Source organism: Canis lupus, chromosome 21, assembly GCF_048164855.1.
Source record: "Canis lupus baileyi chromosome 21, mCanLup2.hap1, whole genome shotgun sequence".
Classification (NCBI taxonomy): domain Eukaryota; kingdom Metazoa; phylum Chordata; class Mammalia; order Carnivora; family Canidae; genus Canis; species Canis lupus.
The window spans coordinates 46,656,910-46,672,390 of record NC_132858.1 but is presented as its reverse complement, the minus strand read 5'-3'; the positions used below and the strand labels follow the sequence as shown (position 1 = coordinate 46,672,390).

General features: G+C 39.0%; 2 protein-coding genes across 7 annotated transcripts in view; one reads left to right on the top strand and one right to left on the bottom strand.

Annotated features, from left to right (window-relative positions):
* Positions 1–15,481, top strand: part of MPLKIP (M-phase specific PLK1 interacting protein) — a 112,723-nt gene that overhangs the window by 22,940 nt on the left and 74,302 nt on the right. The window lies entirely within an intron of this gene.
* Positions 10,023–15,481, bottom strand: part of CDK13 (cyclin dependent kinase 13) — a 121,145-nt gene continuing 115,686 nt past the window's right edge. For all 4 annotated transcript variants that reach the window (XM_072791639.1, XM_072791641.1, XM_072791640.1 and 1 more), the window contains one exon: positions 10,023–15,198. In XM_072791639.1, coding sequence (XP_072647740.1) covers positions 14,351–15,198 — 848 coding nt within the window. In that variant the 3' untranslated portion in view covers positions 10,023–14,350. The remainder of the gene's footprint in view (positions 15,199–15,481) is intronic.

The window sequence follows — 15,481 nt, the reverse complement described above, 5'->3', positions numbered from 1 at the left end:
TCTTCAGCTGCAGATATTCTGTTCTACTGTTTTGTTTGAAAACAATCATGTTTTCAACACCCAAGAACTCCTGATTCTTCCTTTTGACAGCCTTTTTCTTTTTTAAGATTTTATTTATTTGAGAGAGAGAGAGCAAGAGTGAGCATGAAGCAGGGAGGGGCAGGAGGAGATGGAGAGGCAGGCTTCTGGCTAAGCAGGGAGCTGGACGTGTGGGTGGGTCCCAGAACCCTGGGGTCATGGCCTGAGCTGAAGGCAGCTAAACTGACTGAGCCACCCGGGCACCCGTCTTTTCCTCTTTTTTTATGAATGATTAATAAGAAGTGATTCTCCAACATTCCTTTAACCATGGTAATCTTATTGCTCCTTTTAAGTAGTTGAATTGGCAATGTGAATGTAGCTCAATTCTGGCTAAAGATATAATTCTTAAGAGGTGATCCTTCTGCTCTAGAGTTTTGTTTGGCTGTGATATTGGAACAACCACAACAATCTTCCAACCCCACTGAAAATGGAACCAATGCACAGAGCAGGACAGAACCAAGAAAGCTACAAAGAAGTAAACAAGGAGTCCCGACATACCATGTCTGAAGATTAACCTTTTCTGGATTTATGTGAGAAAATAAATTTCCCTATTGCTTATGTAACTTTGAGCTGGAGTTTCTGTTATGTGCAGCCAACAGGTGCTGACCTGATAGAGAATGTAGTGAAAGGAAAGAAGGTGCTCCAAGTAGCACATCCTAAAGTGTATAATTGGCAAGTCCAAGGAGGTAGAACATTGGACAATGTGCTCCCCACTGTTCCGGGTTTGGATGACCCTTGCACTTGGCTAAGTTGTTACCTTATACATTGGGACACTAATCGTGCACCTACAAAAATGTAGTATTAAGGGATATGATAGGGGAAAAAAATTAGGATATTGGAATATGTTGGCTATTTCTCATAGCCCACAACAAAGAGCTGCATCCGGCTGAAGGTGACCTAGCTGAAAGCAGAAGTCCTCCCTAGGTACAGCCTGCAATCTAAGTCAAGGATTGAAAAGCTGAATTCTCTGCCCCAGGTGGTGGAAGACCTAGTAGGAGATACAATTGAGAAAAAAAGACCTTTACCATGCCTTTCTCAGAACTATAGGATTATGAATCATTCCTTCCTACCCAAGACTGTTGTTTCATTGTGCCTCAAGGCCAGATATCATTAAGTAGAAAGAAGGATGAAGAGATTACAAAAATGAAGCCTGGAGTGAAGGTACCTCACTGTGTTATCACACTGCTTCATCAGAAATGTTACAGCACAAGAGACAAAGCCATTCAACTGCTGTCCTTTTAACAGTACAGTTGAAGTTATAAATTCCAAGAATTTCTGAAAACTGGGACACAGAGGCCTGTGTGCCAATGCTGTTACTGACTTGTAAAAGCACACATTTTTTGGAGAGATTGTGCTCAATCAATATGCTACTCTCTCCCTGCACCAGTTTCTTTTTTTTTTTTTTTTTTTTTTTTTAATTTATGATAGTCACACAGAGAGAGAGAGAGAGGCAGAGACACAGGCAGAGGGAGAAGCAGGCTCCATGCACCGGAAGCCCGACGTGGGATTCGATCCCGGGTCTCCAGGATCGCGCCCTGGGCCAAAGGCAGGCGCTAAACCGCTGCGCCACCCAGGGATCCCCTTGCACCAGTTTCTTAAAGACAATGTCTTTAAATGGGCCTTAAAATAAGTGGCTGTATGTGGACTCGGGGCAAGATTAACTGCCATGGACTGAATGCTGGTGCCTCCCTGAAAATTCAAAAACGGAAGCCCAAACCCCCAGTATAGCTACATATGGAGTAAAGAAGTAAGTAAGGTTAAATAAAGTCACTAAAGTGGCCGCTGGTCCCCTAGGATTAGGGTCCTTATAAGAATATATGCCAGCGAGCTTGGGCCCTCGTACTTGCTCAGTCTCTCCCCGCCCGTGCTCAGAGACAGTCCCTATGAGAACACAGGGAAAAGGTGGCTTCCCCAAGTCAGAAGAGAGCTCTTACTAGAAACTGAACCCCGCTGGGCCTTTATCTGAGACTTCCAGCCTCCAGAACTGGGAGAAATAGGTTTCTGTTTAAATGTCAGCCACAGCCTGTGGTATTTTGTTATGGCCATGTTTAAATCCCAACCTTACCTTATAATGGATTATGAGGCCATAGGCAATTGTTTAATGTTTCCTCACCAGGGCACCTGGGTGGCTCAGTGACTGAGCATCTGCCTTTGGCCCAGGGTGTGATCCTGGGGTCCTGGGATTAAGTCCCACATCTGCAAGGAGCCTGCTTCTCCCTCTGCCTGTGTCTCTGCCTCTCTCAGTGTGTCTCCATGAATAAATAAATAAAATCTTAAAAAAAAAAAAAGTTTCTTCACCAGTATCATCCTCTGTAAATTGTACTTATGACTAGTATCCAGCTCCTAAGAGTTATTAGGATTAAATAAGTTAATATTTAGGAAGAGCTTAGAACAGTGCCCACAGTAAATGCCAGAGTATTGGTTAAAGAATAATTACAGCAGATTCAATAATAATTTCATGAGTGTTTCCTTTGGTGTCTGATAAAAGCTGAAAGCATACCAGTAAAAGTTAGTTAAGTCAGGTCTACAAACTATCAAGATGACAGTAGAAGTACTTAAATGTTCTGAAGGTCCACTTGGACCTGAGGATACCACTGAGTAGCCACTAGAAAACGTGACCTTCTTCCTAAATTTAATGAAGTACTATTACTGCTTTTGTGTTTTGTTCAGAGTCACAAGTCACAAGTACTAATACTGCTTTTGTGTTTTGTTCAGAGTTCACAACAAAATGTGAACAACAAATCTGTTTTTGCAAGCTTTGCAATTTTAATCTTTCGCATTTAGACCTATGATCTATCTCAAATTAACTTTTGAGTGTGATATAGGACTCAAGCTTCATTTCTCCCCCACATGGATACCAATCACTACAGCAATATTTATTGAAAAGATTATTTTATCTCATCGAATTCATGAAGGTGAATGTGTGTGTTTGTAGGGGGCGGTTATTTCTGGACTTGTATTCGGTTCCGTTGGTCCACATCTGTCTTTGTGTCAGTACCACACTATTTTAAAAGCTGTGACTTTAAGCACTGAAAATCTGATCGAGTAAGTTCTTCAACTTTGCTCTTCAAGGTTTCCTCGACTATCCTAGTTCCTTTCCCATTTGCCCTTAAATCTTAATATCAATTCTGTCTCTTTCTCTCTCTCTCTCTTAGACACGCGTACACCTCTGCCGGGTTTCTGATTGGGATTGCATTGAATCTATAGATAGCCCAGTATGAGTAGAATTGACATCATAATACTGAAGCTTCCAATCTGTGAGCTTAATATATTTATTGGTGAGCTGGCTCATTCTCTCTTTCACTCTCTCCATACTTTTAGGTCTCCTTTAACTTCTCCTGGCAATGTTTTGTCGGTTGTTTTTAAGATTTTATTTATTTATTTGAGAGAGAGCTACCAATAAAGAGGGACAGAGGAAGAAGCAGACACCCCACTGAGCAGGAAGCCCAACTCAGAGCTCCATCCCAGGACCCCAGGATCATGACCTGAGCCAAAGGCAGACAGACACTCAACTGATTGAGCCACCCAGGCGCCCTGTTTTGTAGTTTTTAGTACTTCTTTTGTAGGATTTATCCTAAGTATTTGATTTTTTTAAAAAGATCTTATTTATTTATTTATTTATTTATTTATTTATTTATTTATTTAACAGAGAGAGAGAGAGAGGCAGAGACACATGCAGAGGGAGAAGCAGGCTCTCTGTGGGGAGCCTGATGTGGGACTTGATCCCTGGACCCAGGGATCATGTCCTGAGCCGAAGGCAGACGCTCAACTGCTAAGCCACGCAGATGCCCCAGTATTTGATTTTTTATGTTAATGTTGGTGATTACTGAATTTTTCTTTTTTTTTTTTTTTAATTTATGATAGGCACAGAGAGAGAGAGAGAGAGGCAGAGACATAAGCAGGCTCCATGCACCGGGAGCCCGATGTGGGACTCGATCCCGGGTGTCCAGGATCGCGCCCTGGGCCAAAGGCAGGCGCCAAACCGCTGGGCCACCCAGAGATCCCTGATTACTGAATTTCATTTTTCAACTGTGCTAGTATATATAAATACAACTGATTTTTGCATTTCAATCTTTTATTCAACTAAATTAACTTATTGTTTGTGGTTTCTTTTGTACTTTCTGTCGGTGAAAAAAGACATATTTGTTTTTTTCTTTTTCAATCTTTACATTTTCACCCTTATGGCTTAGACCTCTAGTAAAATATTGACAAGTGGCAGTGATAGTTAAACATTCTTGTCTTGTCTGGACTTCAGGAAGAAAGGGTTCACTATTTTTCCACTAGGTATGTTAGCTATATGTTTCAAATAAATACTCTTTATCAAATTAAGGAAGTTCCCTTCTATTTCTGAGAATTTTTTTTATCATAAATGGATGTTTAATCTTCATACTTTCTGCATTAACTGAGGTGATGGTATGGTTTTTCTTAACCATGAGAATGTGGTAAATTGCAATGATTTATGAAATTTAGCCCAACCTTGCATTTCTGGAGTAAACTCCACTTGATCATCATACCTCCATCACTGTTTGCTTTTAAAATCTGGATTTTCTAACATTTTGTGAGGGATATTCAATGAGATATTAGCTTGCAATTTTCTTATACAGTCCATGTCAGGCTTGGGTTGTCAAGATTATGCTGAACTCATAATATGAACTGGAACATATTCCATCTCTAATTTCTAAGAGTTGTGTAGAATTACTGCTTTTTCTGTCTTTGGAAGTTTTCATTCGCAAAGCATGCTGAGCCTACAGTGATATTTCTTTTGTTTTGGGGGGGATAAATTTTCTAATTACAGGTTCAATTCCTCTCATAGAAGTAAGACTTTTCAATTTCTTCTTCTGCTGGTCTTAAGTTGTATTTGTCTGTTTTATCTAATTTATCACATTTATTGGAACAAAGTTGTTAATAAGAATGTATACTGTCTGGTTTCCTCCCCTCCCTTTTCTTTTAAAGATTTTTATGTATTTATTTGACAGATAGTGAATGTGTTCAAGCCCAGCAGTGGGGAGAGGCAGAGGGAGAGTGAGCAGCAGACTCCCCACCGAGCAGGGAGCCCAACGCAGGGCTCTATCCCAGGACCCTGAGATCATGACCTGAGCCCAAGCTGGATGCCCAACCCACCAAGCCACCCAGGCACCCCTCTCTGACTCCCTTGATATGACACTTAAGAGCAGGCAAAACCATTCAAACATGACAGAAGTTAGCTTAGTAGTTCCTGGGAGTCCTGCTTGGGAAGGAGCATGACTTCCTGGAGTGATAGAATTGTTGTCTCTCTTGATATGGGTGGTGGTTATGTGGGTGTGTAAACATATATAAAAATGCATGAGGTGCACTTAATGTTACTTTAACATATCCATGCTATATTTACATAAAAGTTTAAATGTGAAATTAAAAATAAAACTTGACATGTGATTCCGATGCCCACCCAAGGCAGAAACTTTTGTGCTCAACAGTGGCCTGAGAGAGCCCATCTGAACGCTGCTGGAGACCTAAATTTTCAAAGTGAGTGGTCCCAACGCTGGAGGACTTAGACCATTTCCTTGTAACAAACATAGAACGAGCCTCTCTTATCTCCTCCAATGGAGACAGAGAAAGAAATCATTTCTCTGAATTTGAAGGTAGTGAACATTAGTGTTTAAAGGAAAGAATGAACTCCACACACAGTTCTCCGTTAACCACTTTTTGGATGTTTAAGATGAGATCAGACAGGATATAGTTCAAGATAGTTTTTATATTCTGTGGAAAGCCTCTGGGGTGAATGTTCTTATTTGTAGACTGAACTTGATATCTTCCAACTTAAAATGTATTACAAAAAGATAATAAGAAGCAAGCATGAATGAAGAGTAAAATTTGCCCTTCCCCACTCCCACCCAATCTGTCAGAAACAAGACCAAATATTCATGAAGCACTTACTCTATACCAGGCACTATCAAGGTACTTAACCCATAAAACTTCAGTACTGTACCCATTTCAAACAAAAATGTAAAAACTGAGAATCAGGGTTTTGATGACTTTTCTAAGATTATACAGATCAATACATGGTAAAGCTAGAATCTGATGCTGGCTCAGAAACCTGCCTTTTAAACCACTGTGCTATATAATAGCCCACAGTCGGTGTTAGTTTTCAAATTATTTTTCTTTTTTTTGAGAGAGAGATTGAAAGCACGAACAGTGGGGAGGGGTAGAGGCGAAGGGAGAAGCAGATTTCCTGCTGATCTGGGAGCTGGATACAGAACTCGATCCCAGGACCCAGGGATGATGACCTGAGCCACCCAGGCGCCCCCAAAGTCTTCTATACATTTATATATAGACATATTTATTTAATCAAATGGAATCTTTCTTCACTTTTATCCATGACAATATTTAACTACTTTCCAATAGATGGATATTTAGGGTATTTATGCTTATTTATTTATGCTTATTACTTTATAAATGGTATTATTTATGAATAACAGATTCCCACAAATGGAATTGCTATGTCAAAGTGCATATTCCCTTCCTCGCTATTTTTAATTTTTGTCACTCAGACCCATGAAAATGTGTATGTTAAACATTTGCTCTTTTTGACTTTAATATTTGTGCTTGTGCATAACCAGGGTCCCAGTAAACTTAGTATCTAGTAGAGCAAGTCCAAATTCTTGGGTTTTTTTCAAAAGTACCTTGGCTATTCTTGACCCTTTGTTCTTCGTATCAATGTTTCCTGCAACTTTTTCAAATCGCATTTTAATGCTATCAACCTTAGTATAGATTCTCTTCAGTGTCGACACCTACATTGAAAGTCATCTAGTCTGCCATTAAGAACTTTCTCTTCCTTTCCAAACTTACTTTTCACTTCCTTCCTTCCTTCCTCTCCCTGGCTCTTTCTTAACTGTGTAACAAAGACCTGCCACAAACTGTTGAATACCAAATAGTAACTAATATATGGGCATCTTTGTCCATTCCTGATCTTAAAATGGACGTGTCTAACATTCTGTCCTGATATATTAGGTAATGATTATAATAGTTATGTAACAGAACTGAAACATTTTTTTTAAACAGGATGGTTCTTTTTAAAATATTTTATTTATTTATTCATGAGAGACAGAGAAAGACAGAGAGACAGAGACATACGCAGAGGAAGAAGCAGGTTCCATGCAGGGAGCCCGATGTGGAACTCGATCCCGGGACTCCAGGATCACAACCTGAGCCAAAGGCAGACACCCAACCACAGAGCCACCCAGGCATCCCAATATCATTATTTTTTAAATGAGGCTAAAATAATTAATTTTACTACAAAAACAAAACAAAAACAAAAACAAAAAAAAACAGAAGGAAGTAGAGGGCTAGAAAGTGGGCAGATTTCTTTTTATATAGGTGATGGTCTATAGCAACTTCTTTATACCTGAGATTATTCATTCAAAAATAGGTTTACATACATCTTTCAAACATCTAAAGCTGAATAGGAACATCACAAATCAACAGAAGGCCCGAAAACACAAATTTTAAAAAGAGAGAAAAAGAAAAGTTAGCAAAGGTTAAAAACAAAGCCAGCAAGGTGGCATTGAAAAAAAGGGGTAAGAAGAGAGTATAAAATAAACTGACAAAAGACCGAGTAATTGTGATAATATTACAACTGGACCTAGTAGAATTAAAGGTTTTTAAAACTTGAATAAATGGAACAAAGATTATGAATCTGTAAGTCCTGAATATAGCATAAAATATATAAAACAAAAAGGATTAGATATGTAAGAGCAGAATGAGAATTTACATTTCTCCTTGAGAGAAGTGAAGCATAGAAGTAAAGATCTAGAGAATCTTACCCATATTCAATTAATAATAATTGATTTAATGGCTATATGACAAGTTGTACCAAAGAACATACCCTGTACCAGAGCACCCAGGGAAATACTGAAAAACTGTGCTTAGGATAAGAAGCAATCCTTAATAAATTCTCAATAGCAGACTGTGTGTACTGACTATATGTAATAGAAACTATAAGTTATTAATAAAAAACTAAAGTAAAAAGTAAAATATACCCAGCCAGCCACCTGGAAGTTGAAACTCACCATCCTAAATAACCCTTAGATTAAACAAGCAATCAAATTCTCAGCCATCAAATATTGAGAAAACAATAACGAAAACACACACTTCTCAACCCATGGGATGGAGCCGAAGAAAACATTCAGAGAATTCATTAACATTAACATGGTCTTGGAATCGGAGAAAGAAAAATAAGTGGATCGATAAGGGATCAATTCAATTCAAAGGGTAGGAATAAGTCAGGGAAGTAAAAGAAAGGAACCAAACTCAAAATGCTGAAATAAATACCCAGGCGCCCTGATGCTAAAAACATTTTGAATATAAGGTAGACCATAGGACAAATTTCCAGAAAAAGGAAAATTATCAAGGTGTACTCAAGAAACAGAAGCCTGAACAGAACAAGAACACATGAGGAAATAGAAAAATTGTGAAAGAATTACCTTCCAGAAGAGTCAGGTGTATCTGAGTATAAATGAAACAGCATCAACTTCAATAAACAGATAATTCTTACAATACATAAACTATTCTAAATTAAATAAAATATGAGATTGTTTTCCAGTTTATTCTGCGAAGCTATCAAACCTGTTAATCAAAACCAGACTTCTCTCTTATGAATAAACATAATACAAAATCCTAAATACAGACTTAGTTAATAGAATAAGCAACATTTTAAATGAGTGGCTCAATATTAGATTCTACTAACATAGATAGTGTCTATTATCAATAGCTCAAAGGAGAAAATCTACATAAATATAAGGGTAGACATTGAAAAAGCATTTGAAAAAATATTAACATCTGATCCTAAGTGGGCTTCGTGAATATTCTTAACATAAATATTCAATCTATAGTTTAAATTATACATGGGGGAAATACTAACAATTTACATTTGTAAAATCAGAAATAAGAATGCCAATTATCATATTCAATCAATAGAAAATCATTAGAAATTATAATAAAAGTTTAAAAAAAGAAATTATAATTAAAGTCAATGTGGCCATTAAAAAAAAAACCCATATGACAGCTTTCCTATTTATGCAGTGATTAGTTTACATTACTGTACCTTTAAGAATATGAAATACAAATTAAGATGATTTATCAACTGTCAAAATGGCAGATTTAGAAGTTTTAACATGGCTAACTGAAAAGTAGTAAGAATGAATATAAAACTTACAAACCTTTCCTGAGGGCAGAGGTTTAGAAGGAAATCGTGTGTATTTGTATTTATGTGGATTTTCAGTATATTGTTATTTGTAACAGAAAAGTTGGAAATATTTTGTGTCTAGCAGTAAGGAAATTTTATAGTTCTTCTATAAAGGAATACTTTACAACCATTAAAAAGAGGGTAGAATGTAATTATTGACCTAGAAAGATGTTCACAATGTATTATTAAATGAAAAAAACCCCACCAACTTACAGGCAATATAAACCCATTGTTTTAAGAAAAAGATTAGATAGGCATTTATATACACCCACCAAAGGCTAAATATTAATGGTTTAATTAATGGATGTGTTCTCTGGATGTGTTCCTACACTTTCAAATGTGTACCAGGCTAAAAAGAGAAAAAATAAGTGTTCTGGGTTTTAAGCTTTGTCAAGAAAACGTGGCACAGGCGCCTGGGTGGCTCAGTCGGCACAGTGCCTGCCTTGAGCTCAGGTCATGGTCCCGGGGTCCTGGGGATCCAGTCCCCACGGGGTCCCTCCCACGGGGGGAGGGGGGGCTGCTTCTCCCTCCACCCTCATGCTCTCCCACCCCACTCATGCTCTTTCTTGCTTGCGGTCTCTCTCAAATAAATAAAATCTTAAAAGTAAAAGAAAGAAAGAAAACATGGCACAATGGTTAACACGGAGTCATCTTTGTCAAATAAGATTATTCCTGAAAGTCTGTTCTGGAGACAAGCAAGAATAAAACAAGGCTAAAAATGGCCTGGAATTCTGATGGCATTTTATTTACAGACTATCATATACAGCCTTTTTTTTTTTTTTTTTAAACAAATGGCTTATATTAAACACATTAGATTTCACAGTTACAAGACTTTACTAAAAGTTCTTGCATAAAGTACAACACCTTTACAACAAACTAAGTGTGAAAAAGAATCAAGGGGTGACTCACGTACAGGGCCTCATTTTGAATGCAATGAGAACTAAAATATTTTAATAGGACATTTGGCATGGTGAAAGGAGTAAAACCCACAGAATTTGTTAGTCCACATAATTCAAAGGACAAGTTCTTTCCATTATGGTCAAAATTCTGTTTTCTCCCTCTCTAACTGGATACCTAGATAGCTTATCAATTAACTCTTAATAGTTTATATTTTCAGTTAAACTAAAAGCACTTTAAAAAGTTATCTGGAGAGGCTTTGGTAAATGAGAAAGCATTGCTCCCTCATAACACCACTGGAAATTATAAAACCTTAAAAGAATTTAAAAGCAATGTTTGCAGGCCGGCTGATAATGACTTTCCTCTTACAAATAGAAAATAAATTTAAAGGAAAGATTCAGTCTTACTGTCAAATTCATATTTGAATAACTATTGTCTTTTAAAAAAAGAGAGATGAACCTCCTTTTTAAAAACTATCTCTATTGTTTTTGTTTTTAAAGTTGACCTTTTAAAGCCATTTGCATTAAACTAGTTGTTCAGCATTCTAAATTTATTTTACTGTAACACTGGTAACCATTTTAAGTCAATTTCCTTGTTAAAAAGTTAAGTGTTTCCTGCAGAATTTAGATAAGGCTTAGAGGGACAGCCCTGGCTACCCATCTCTAAATCTCATTTTTCTCAGCTATAAAGGGAGGAGACAGACCAGATGATGTTAGATTATTGGAATATCCTGTTCAGTCGTTAAAAATACCAAAACCAGTATCCCAGATCAGTAGATCTTCACTCAGAACTTGTATTTCAGGTTTACTTAAAAAAGGAGGGGGGGGGCTCCAGTGACAGGTTGTGTAAAATTGGATTAGGCTCCCAGCAAACAGCTAAACTCTGACTCACAAGTTCCTGTGAGAGTAGCTGGGAAGCATTTAACCCATTTTACCTTCCACCTTCCTTGAGAAATCCTGGTATTTGCTGCCGACTGGCCTATTACAAACTGGCCAGATGCGACCTAAACTTTGTTTTCACCTTGGAGTTTCTAGTTGTCCTAGTTCTGCAATGTTCTCTATACAAATTGGACTTTAAAATTTCACACTCACATTTCCGTCTCTCATGTTCACTCAAGAGTAACGTAGACACAGCTGAGCAGCAAGAACCACTAGCTTCTCCAGGCCTTTGAAAAGCCTGTGACCCACTCTGGCCTTCACGCACCCCAGGTGCGAGGATGGCACCCGGCGCTCGGCGGGCCCTGGATATACGCTCGCTGACGGGACCAAGCCCCGAATCACAGCCAGAACATCATCTTAATTCACACTCCCCAAACCATTGTCATCGGTAACCCCCTTATAGTGAGTCTTTAAAAATTTCATAGGTGACTACAGCTCTCCAACAAATAACGGACTCAAGATTTGAGTTTGCAGAGAGACTTGCCGGGTCAGAAAATACAAAAGGCAACTTCACGTGGGAGACCAGAAAATTCCTTCTTTTGGTAGGTCAGTCGTCTATTTTCATCCTCATGGTTGCAACCTGACTTACCTGTTTCTTTCCCCAAAACTTAAGTAATATTTTACGTTCCTTAGATTACACTCAAGAATATTCAGGGATTACTGCCGTTATAACCTACAAAATTAGGGATTTCTGACCTTGCTCTCTTTATGAAATCCAATTTATTAAAGTATTAAATGGTATGGAAGGGATGCATTAAGATCTTGCTACCGTATTTCATCGATTCTTTCATGGGATGACCTCTCTGAATTTGGGGAGTAATCTTACAATTGATGCATTGTGTTGTGGCTTAATTGGCAAATTTTTTCTAAATGGTGCAATAAAAATTGGTATGTCTCACAATTAATGATGTCTTAGGGTAATATTAGAAGCTATAGTTCAAACTTCCAGTTTCAAGCAACAGTTTCCCTGTCCTCCCAGCCACTCTCCCAACATAATATAACTGAAATGTTGGAAAAACTATCCAAACACAGTTCAATTTTATATAAAATATTTAATTTTTAAAACACAGGCTATTCATGTCACATAAATATCTTCAATTTTAGGTTAGCTGCTATGGTCAGCAGAATTATCGAGTGTGACTATTAAGAATAACTTAGATACGGTCACTTAGAGGAAAGTCTAAAGCGCTAAGACTCACCATATTAAAATTTCAGATACTTGAATACTGTAGCTATTTTGCTAAATTTCAAAATATTTCTTCACTTCCTGCAATGTAGTTTTATTATAAGTTGTTAGTACTCAATATTCAAATAAAAGCAAAATAATTTTTCTTCCATTCATTTCTTTATCCCCAACAAAAAAAAAAAATTCCATCAAAAAAATAAAATGATCAACTGACATCAACTCATTTTATAGCAGTAAAATGGTAAAATATCCACTTTAAAATATCCTTACTGTCACCAAACTATAATGCTTCCCATATATTGTTTTGAAATGAAGGTTCACAAGTCAGATAGAGGACATGGGGGTTAAAAGACTGACTTTAGAACTGGAGTAAGTTCCATTCTAAAACAGTTCTTCCAATTTACAATTCCAATCAAAAAGTAAGTTACCAGGAGAACAGTTAAAAACAAAATGGTTAATTGGCACAACTCTCATTTCCAGAGTTTATTTTTCCATTTAGTGATAATGGAAACACTGGTTATTCACCTTTGGTTCCTTTCAAGAATTATTATAATTCTGCATGTGCGTGAGCGTGCACAAACGTTAGTTAGACTTGACACCATTACAGCTTACATATGGGTTAGTCCGTCATTCTCTGTTGCTTTTAATAAAAGAAAGAAAAAATATTAAAACGAGCTAAAGTTGTTCTGAGTCTGGCAGAAGTCATAATAAACCTCACAGAAGGTGAGAGGAGGGAAGATAAGAGGTTTTCTCTCACATTTTCTTTTCGCTCCAATAAAGTCATTCGAGGCAATGTTTTCTAGTTAACAAACCAAACGGCTAATTTTTTCCTAAAATGGCAATTGTGTGACTTAAGATACGATGTTTGCCACCCCTCCCCCTGTGAACTTTTAAAGGAGTCAGGCAAATCCTGTGTATTTCAGCCTTGCTTCTACGCCGCTGCCCTCGATCACCCGCGGCAACAGACAGGGACCTTACAGCAGCCTGAAGGAACGGGCCTCCCGAGTTCTCGTTTAGCTATTACTTTCAGCACTTTGACGACCTAGCTTTTTAGAACTTCTTGGAAGTAACAGGGGACTGACTGGAGTTCTAATCCCTTTTTTGCGCTCGCCCTCCTCTGGAGACAGGTGAGAGTGGAAGGTAACACAGCCCAAAGACAGGCAGGCAGGAAGAGTGGGCTGGGCAGAGGGGATGGGTCTAGCAGGAAGGGGGCAGGCGAGCCGAACACTCGTGAGCTCCGCCCCTTCCGTACAGTGTACTGATTCCCTCTAGAAGACAAATGGGTGTAAAGGTTAACTGCTTTTTCAGACCTTAAGCTTACCTGTTAAGGCACTTACTTCCCCTCCCCACCCCATATTTTTCATATAAAACCCACTATTTCATTTGAATGCATTTTGCTCGGCTATGATAATCTGCAAAATAAAACAAAAATAACATTGACCATTTTTTTGTTTATAAAACTGTTGCATCAAGAGAAAGGTTGTGTTTTATTTTCTGAAGTGAGCACAAAGTACACCTTTCACAATAACACTGAAAGCAGGTGCAAAGACGGACAGTGACCTTTGACTAAAGGCAGCTTTGTAAAAAGAAAAATACCAAATAAATCAGTGCCCTTTCTGATTGTTGTAAAACTGGAGGGGGGAGGGGTTGGTTGGCTGTTACATAAAAGTTGGTCCAAACTTACAAAAAAAGCACAAATGTGCATAGTTCAGAAGATCTGCAAGAGGGCCATAAAAGACTCTTATGTCCCTAAGATTAGCATCCACTTAAAACTGCAAGAATACAAAATAAAATCGTTAACTAGAATTTGTGAAGATGTACAATCAATAGATCTAGTTTTTAGAACAGCATGAATTTAAGCAAAGGTTTTTTTTTTCTTTTTTTTTAACTATTGTATGCAAGACCCTTTTCCACATAAAAATAAAGCTGTTGTTGAATTAATATTATTCAAGTCTCTTGGATCGCTGCCTTAAATTGCAGCTAGAAAAGTCTTTCCAGATAAAAACGATGTGCCTGAGGAAAAACAGATACTCAGTATGGTAACCCTCTGCCTCGACCTCTGCCAGTTGATGTGCTAATGTGTCCCCTGTATCCTTGTGAATACCCGGGTCCTTGGGCCGGAGAAGTCCAGGTCTGTCCATGCATGAGGCCGGGGCCGCCCGGGTTCTCCTGCAAGCTCCCGCCATAGTTATAGTTGTGCATCTTTGCTGGCAAAGGATGAGTACTCTCTGGCCCCGCGGCAGGGTCACTGCTGTTTGCCAGGACGGCAATGGGGCCGTGGCTGTATTCAAATCTGTGGTCCTTGTCTCCACTGAACAACATGGGACCGGTATTGAGGTAAATGTCTCCGTATCCAGCTACTGAACTGGGAAATGACTCGGAAAAGGCAGAAGGCTGAGGTGGACCGCCAGAATGAGATGAAGTAGTACTGTAGTTCTCCAAAGGCTGGATATCGGAGTTCCCAATGAAGCTGCGTCGTTCCAGTGGCGGAGCAGAGCTACCCCCGAGACCATCGGTGCTGACGTAGGGAGCAGAAGAGAAAGAAGATCCAAAATTGTCCTTGTAGTCTGACGCGGGGACATAGGTGTCTCCGGCCTGGTAATCAATGCCACTCTCTCTCTTGGGGTCATCCTGGGGCTGATGCTGAGCAAGCAGCTGTAACAGGGCTGCTTTCACTCCGGCGTGAGGGTCAGTTAACGAAGAACTAGTGGTGGGGACGTGCTGGTTTTCTGTCCGATAATCCAGATCTTCCTCGGTGACTGGTGGTGGTTCAGGTGGTTCGGGAGGTCGCTGATCCGGAGGCAGAATGCGAGGCCGGTCGGGTTCCGGCGTGAGCTCCAACATCCTCATATCCTGGTGCTGAATGAGGTCATCTTGCCCTACGTGCAACGAAGCAGAAAAAAGGAGAGTTAAAAGTTACCATAAGAAGCCGGGTGAGTTTCCTATGGGTGCTCGTAAAGAACATGAGAAGTCCCATTCCCCGCAAGTAAGCAAAAACAAAAATGAAGGAAGCAAGGGAGGGAGGGAAGGAGAGGAAGGGATGTAAGTGCCAACACTGCGGGCTACCGCCCGAGTCTACGGGGACTGAGAAATCGAATTGCGTGGGACTCTTCCCATCTACCGATTTCCGGGCCGAAGAACAAAGCTACCGCACACATCAAA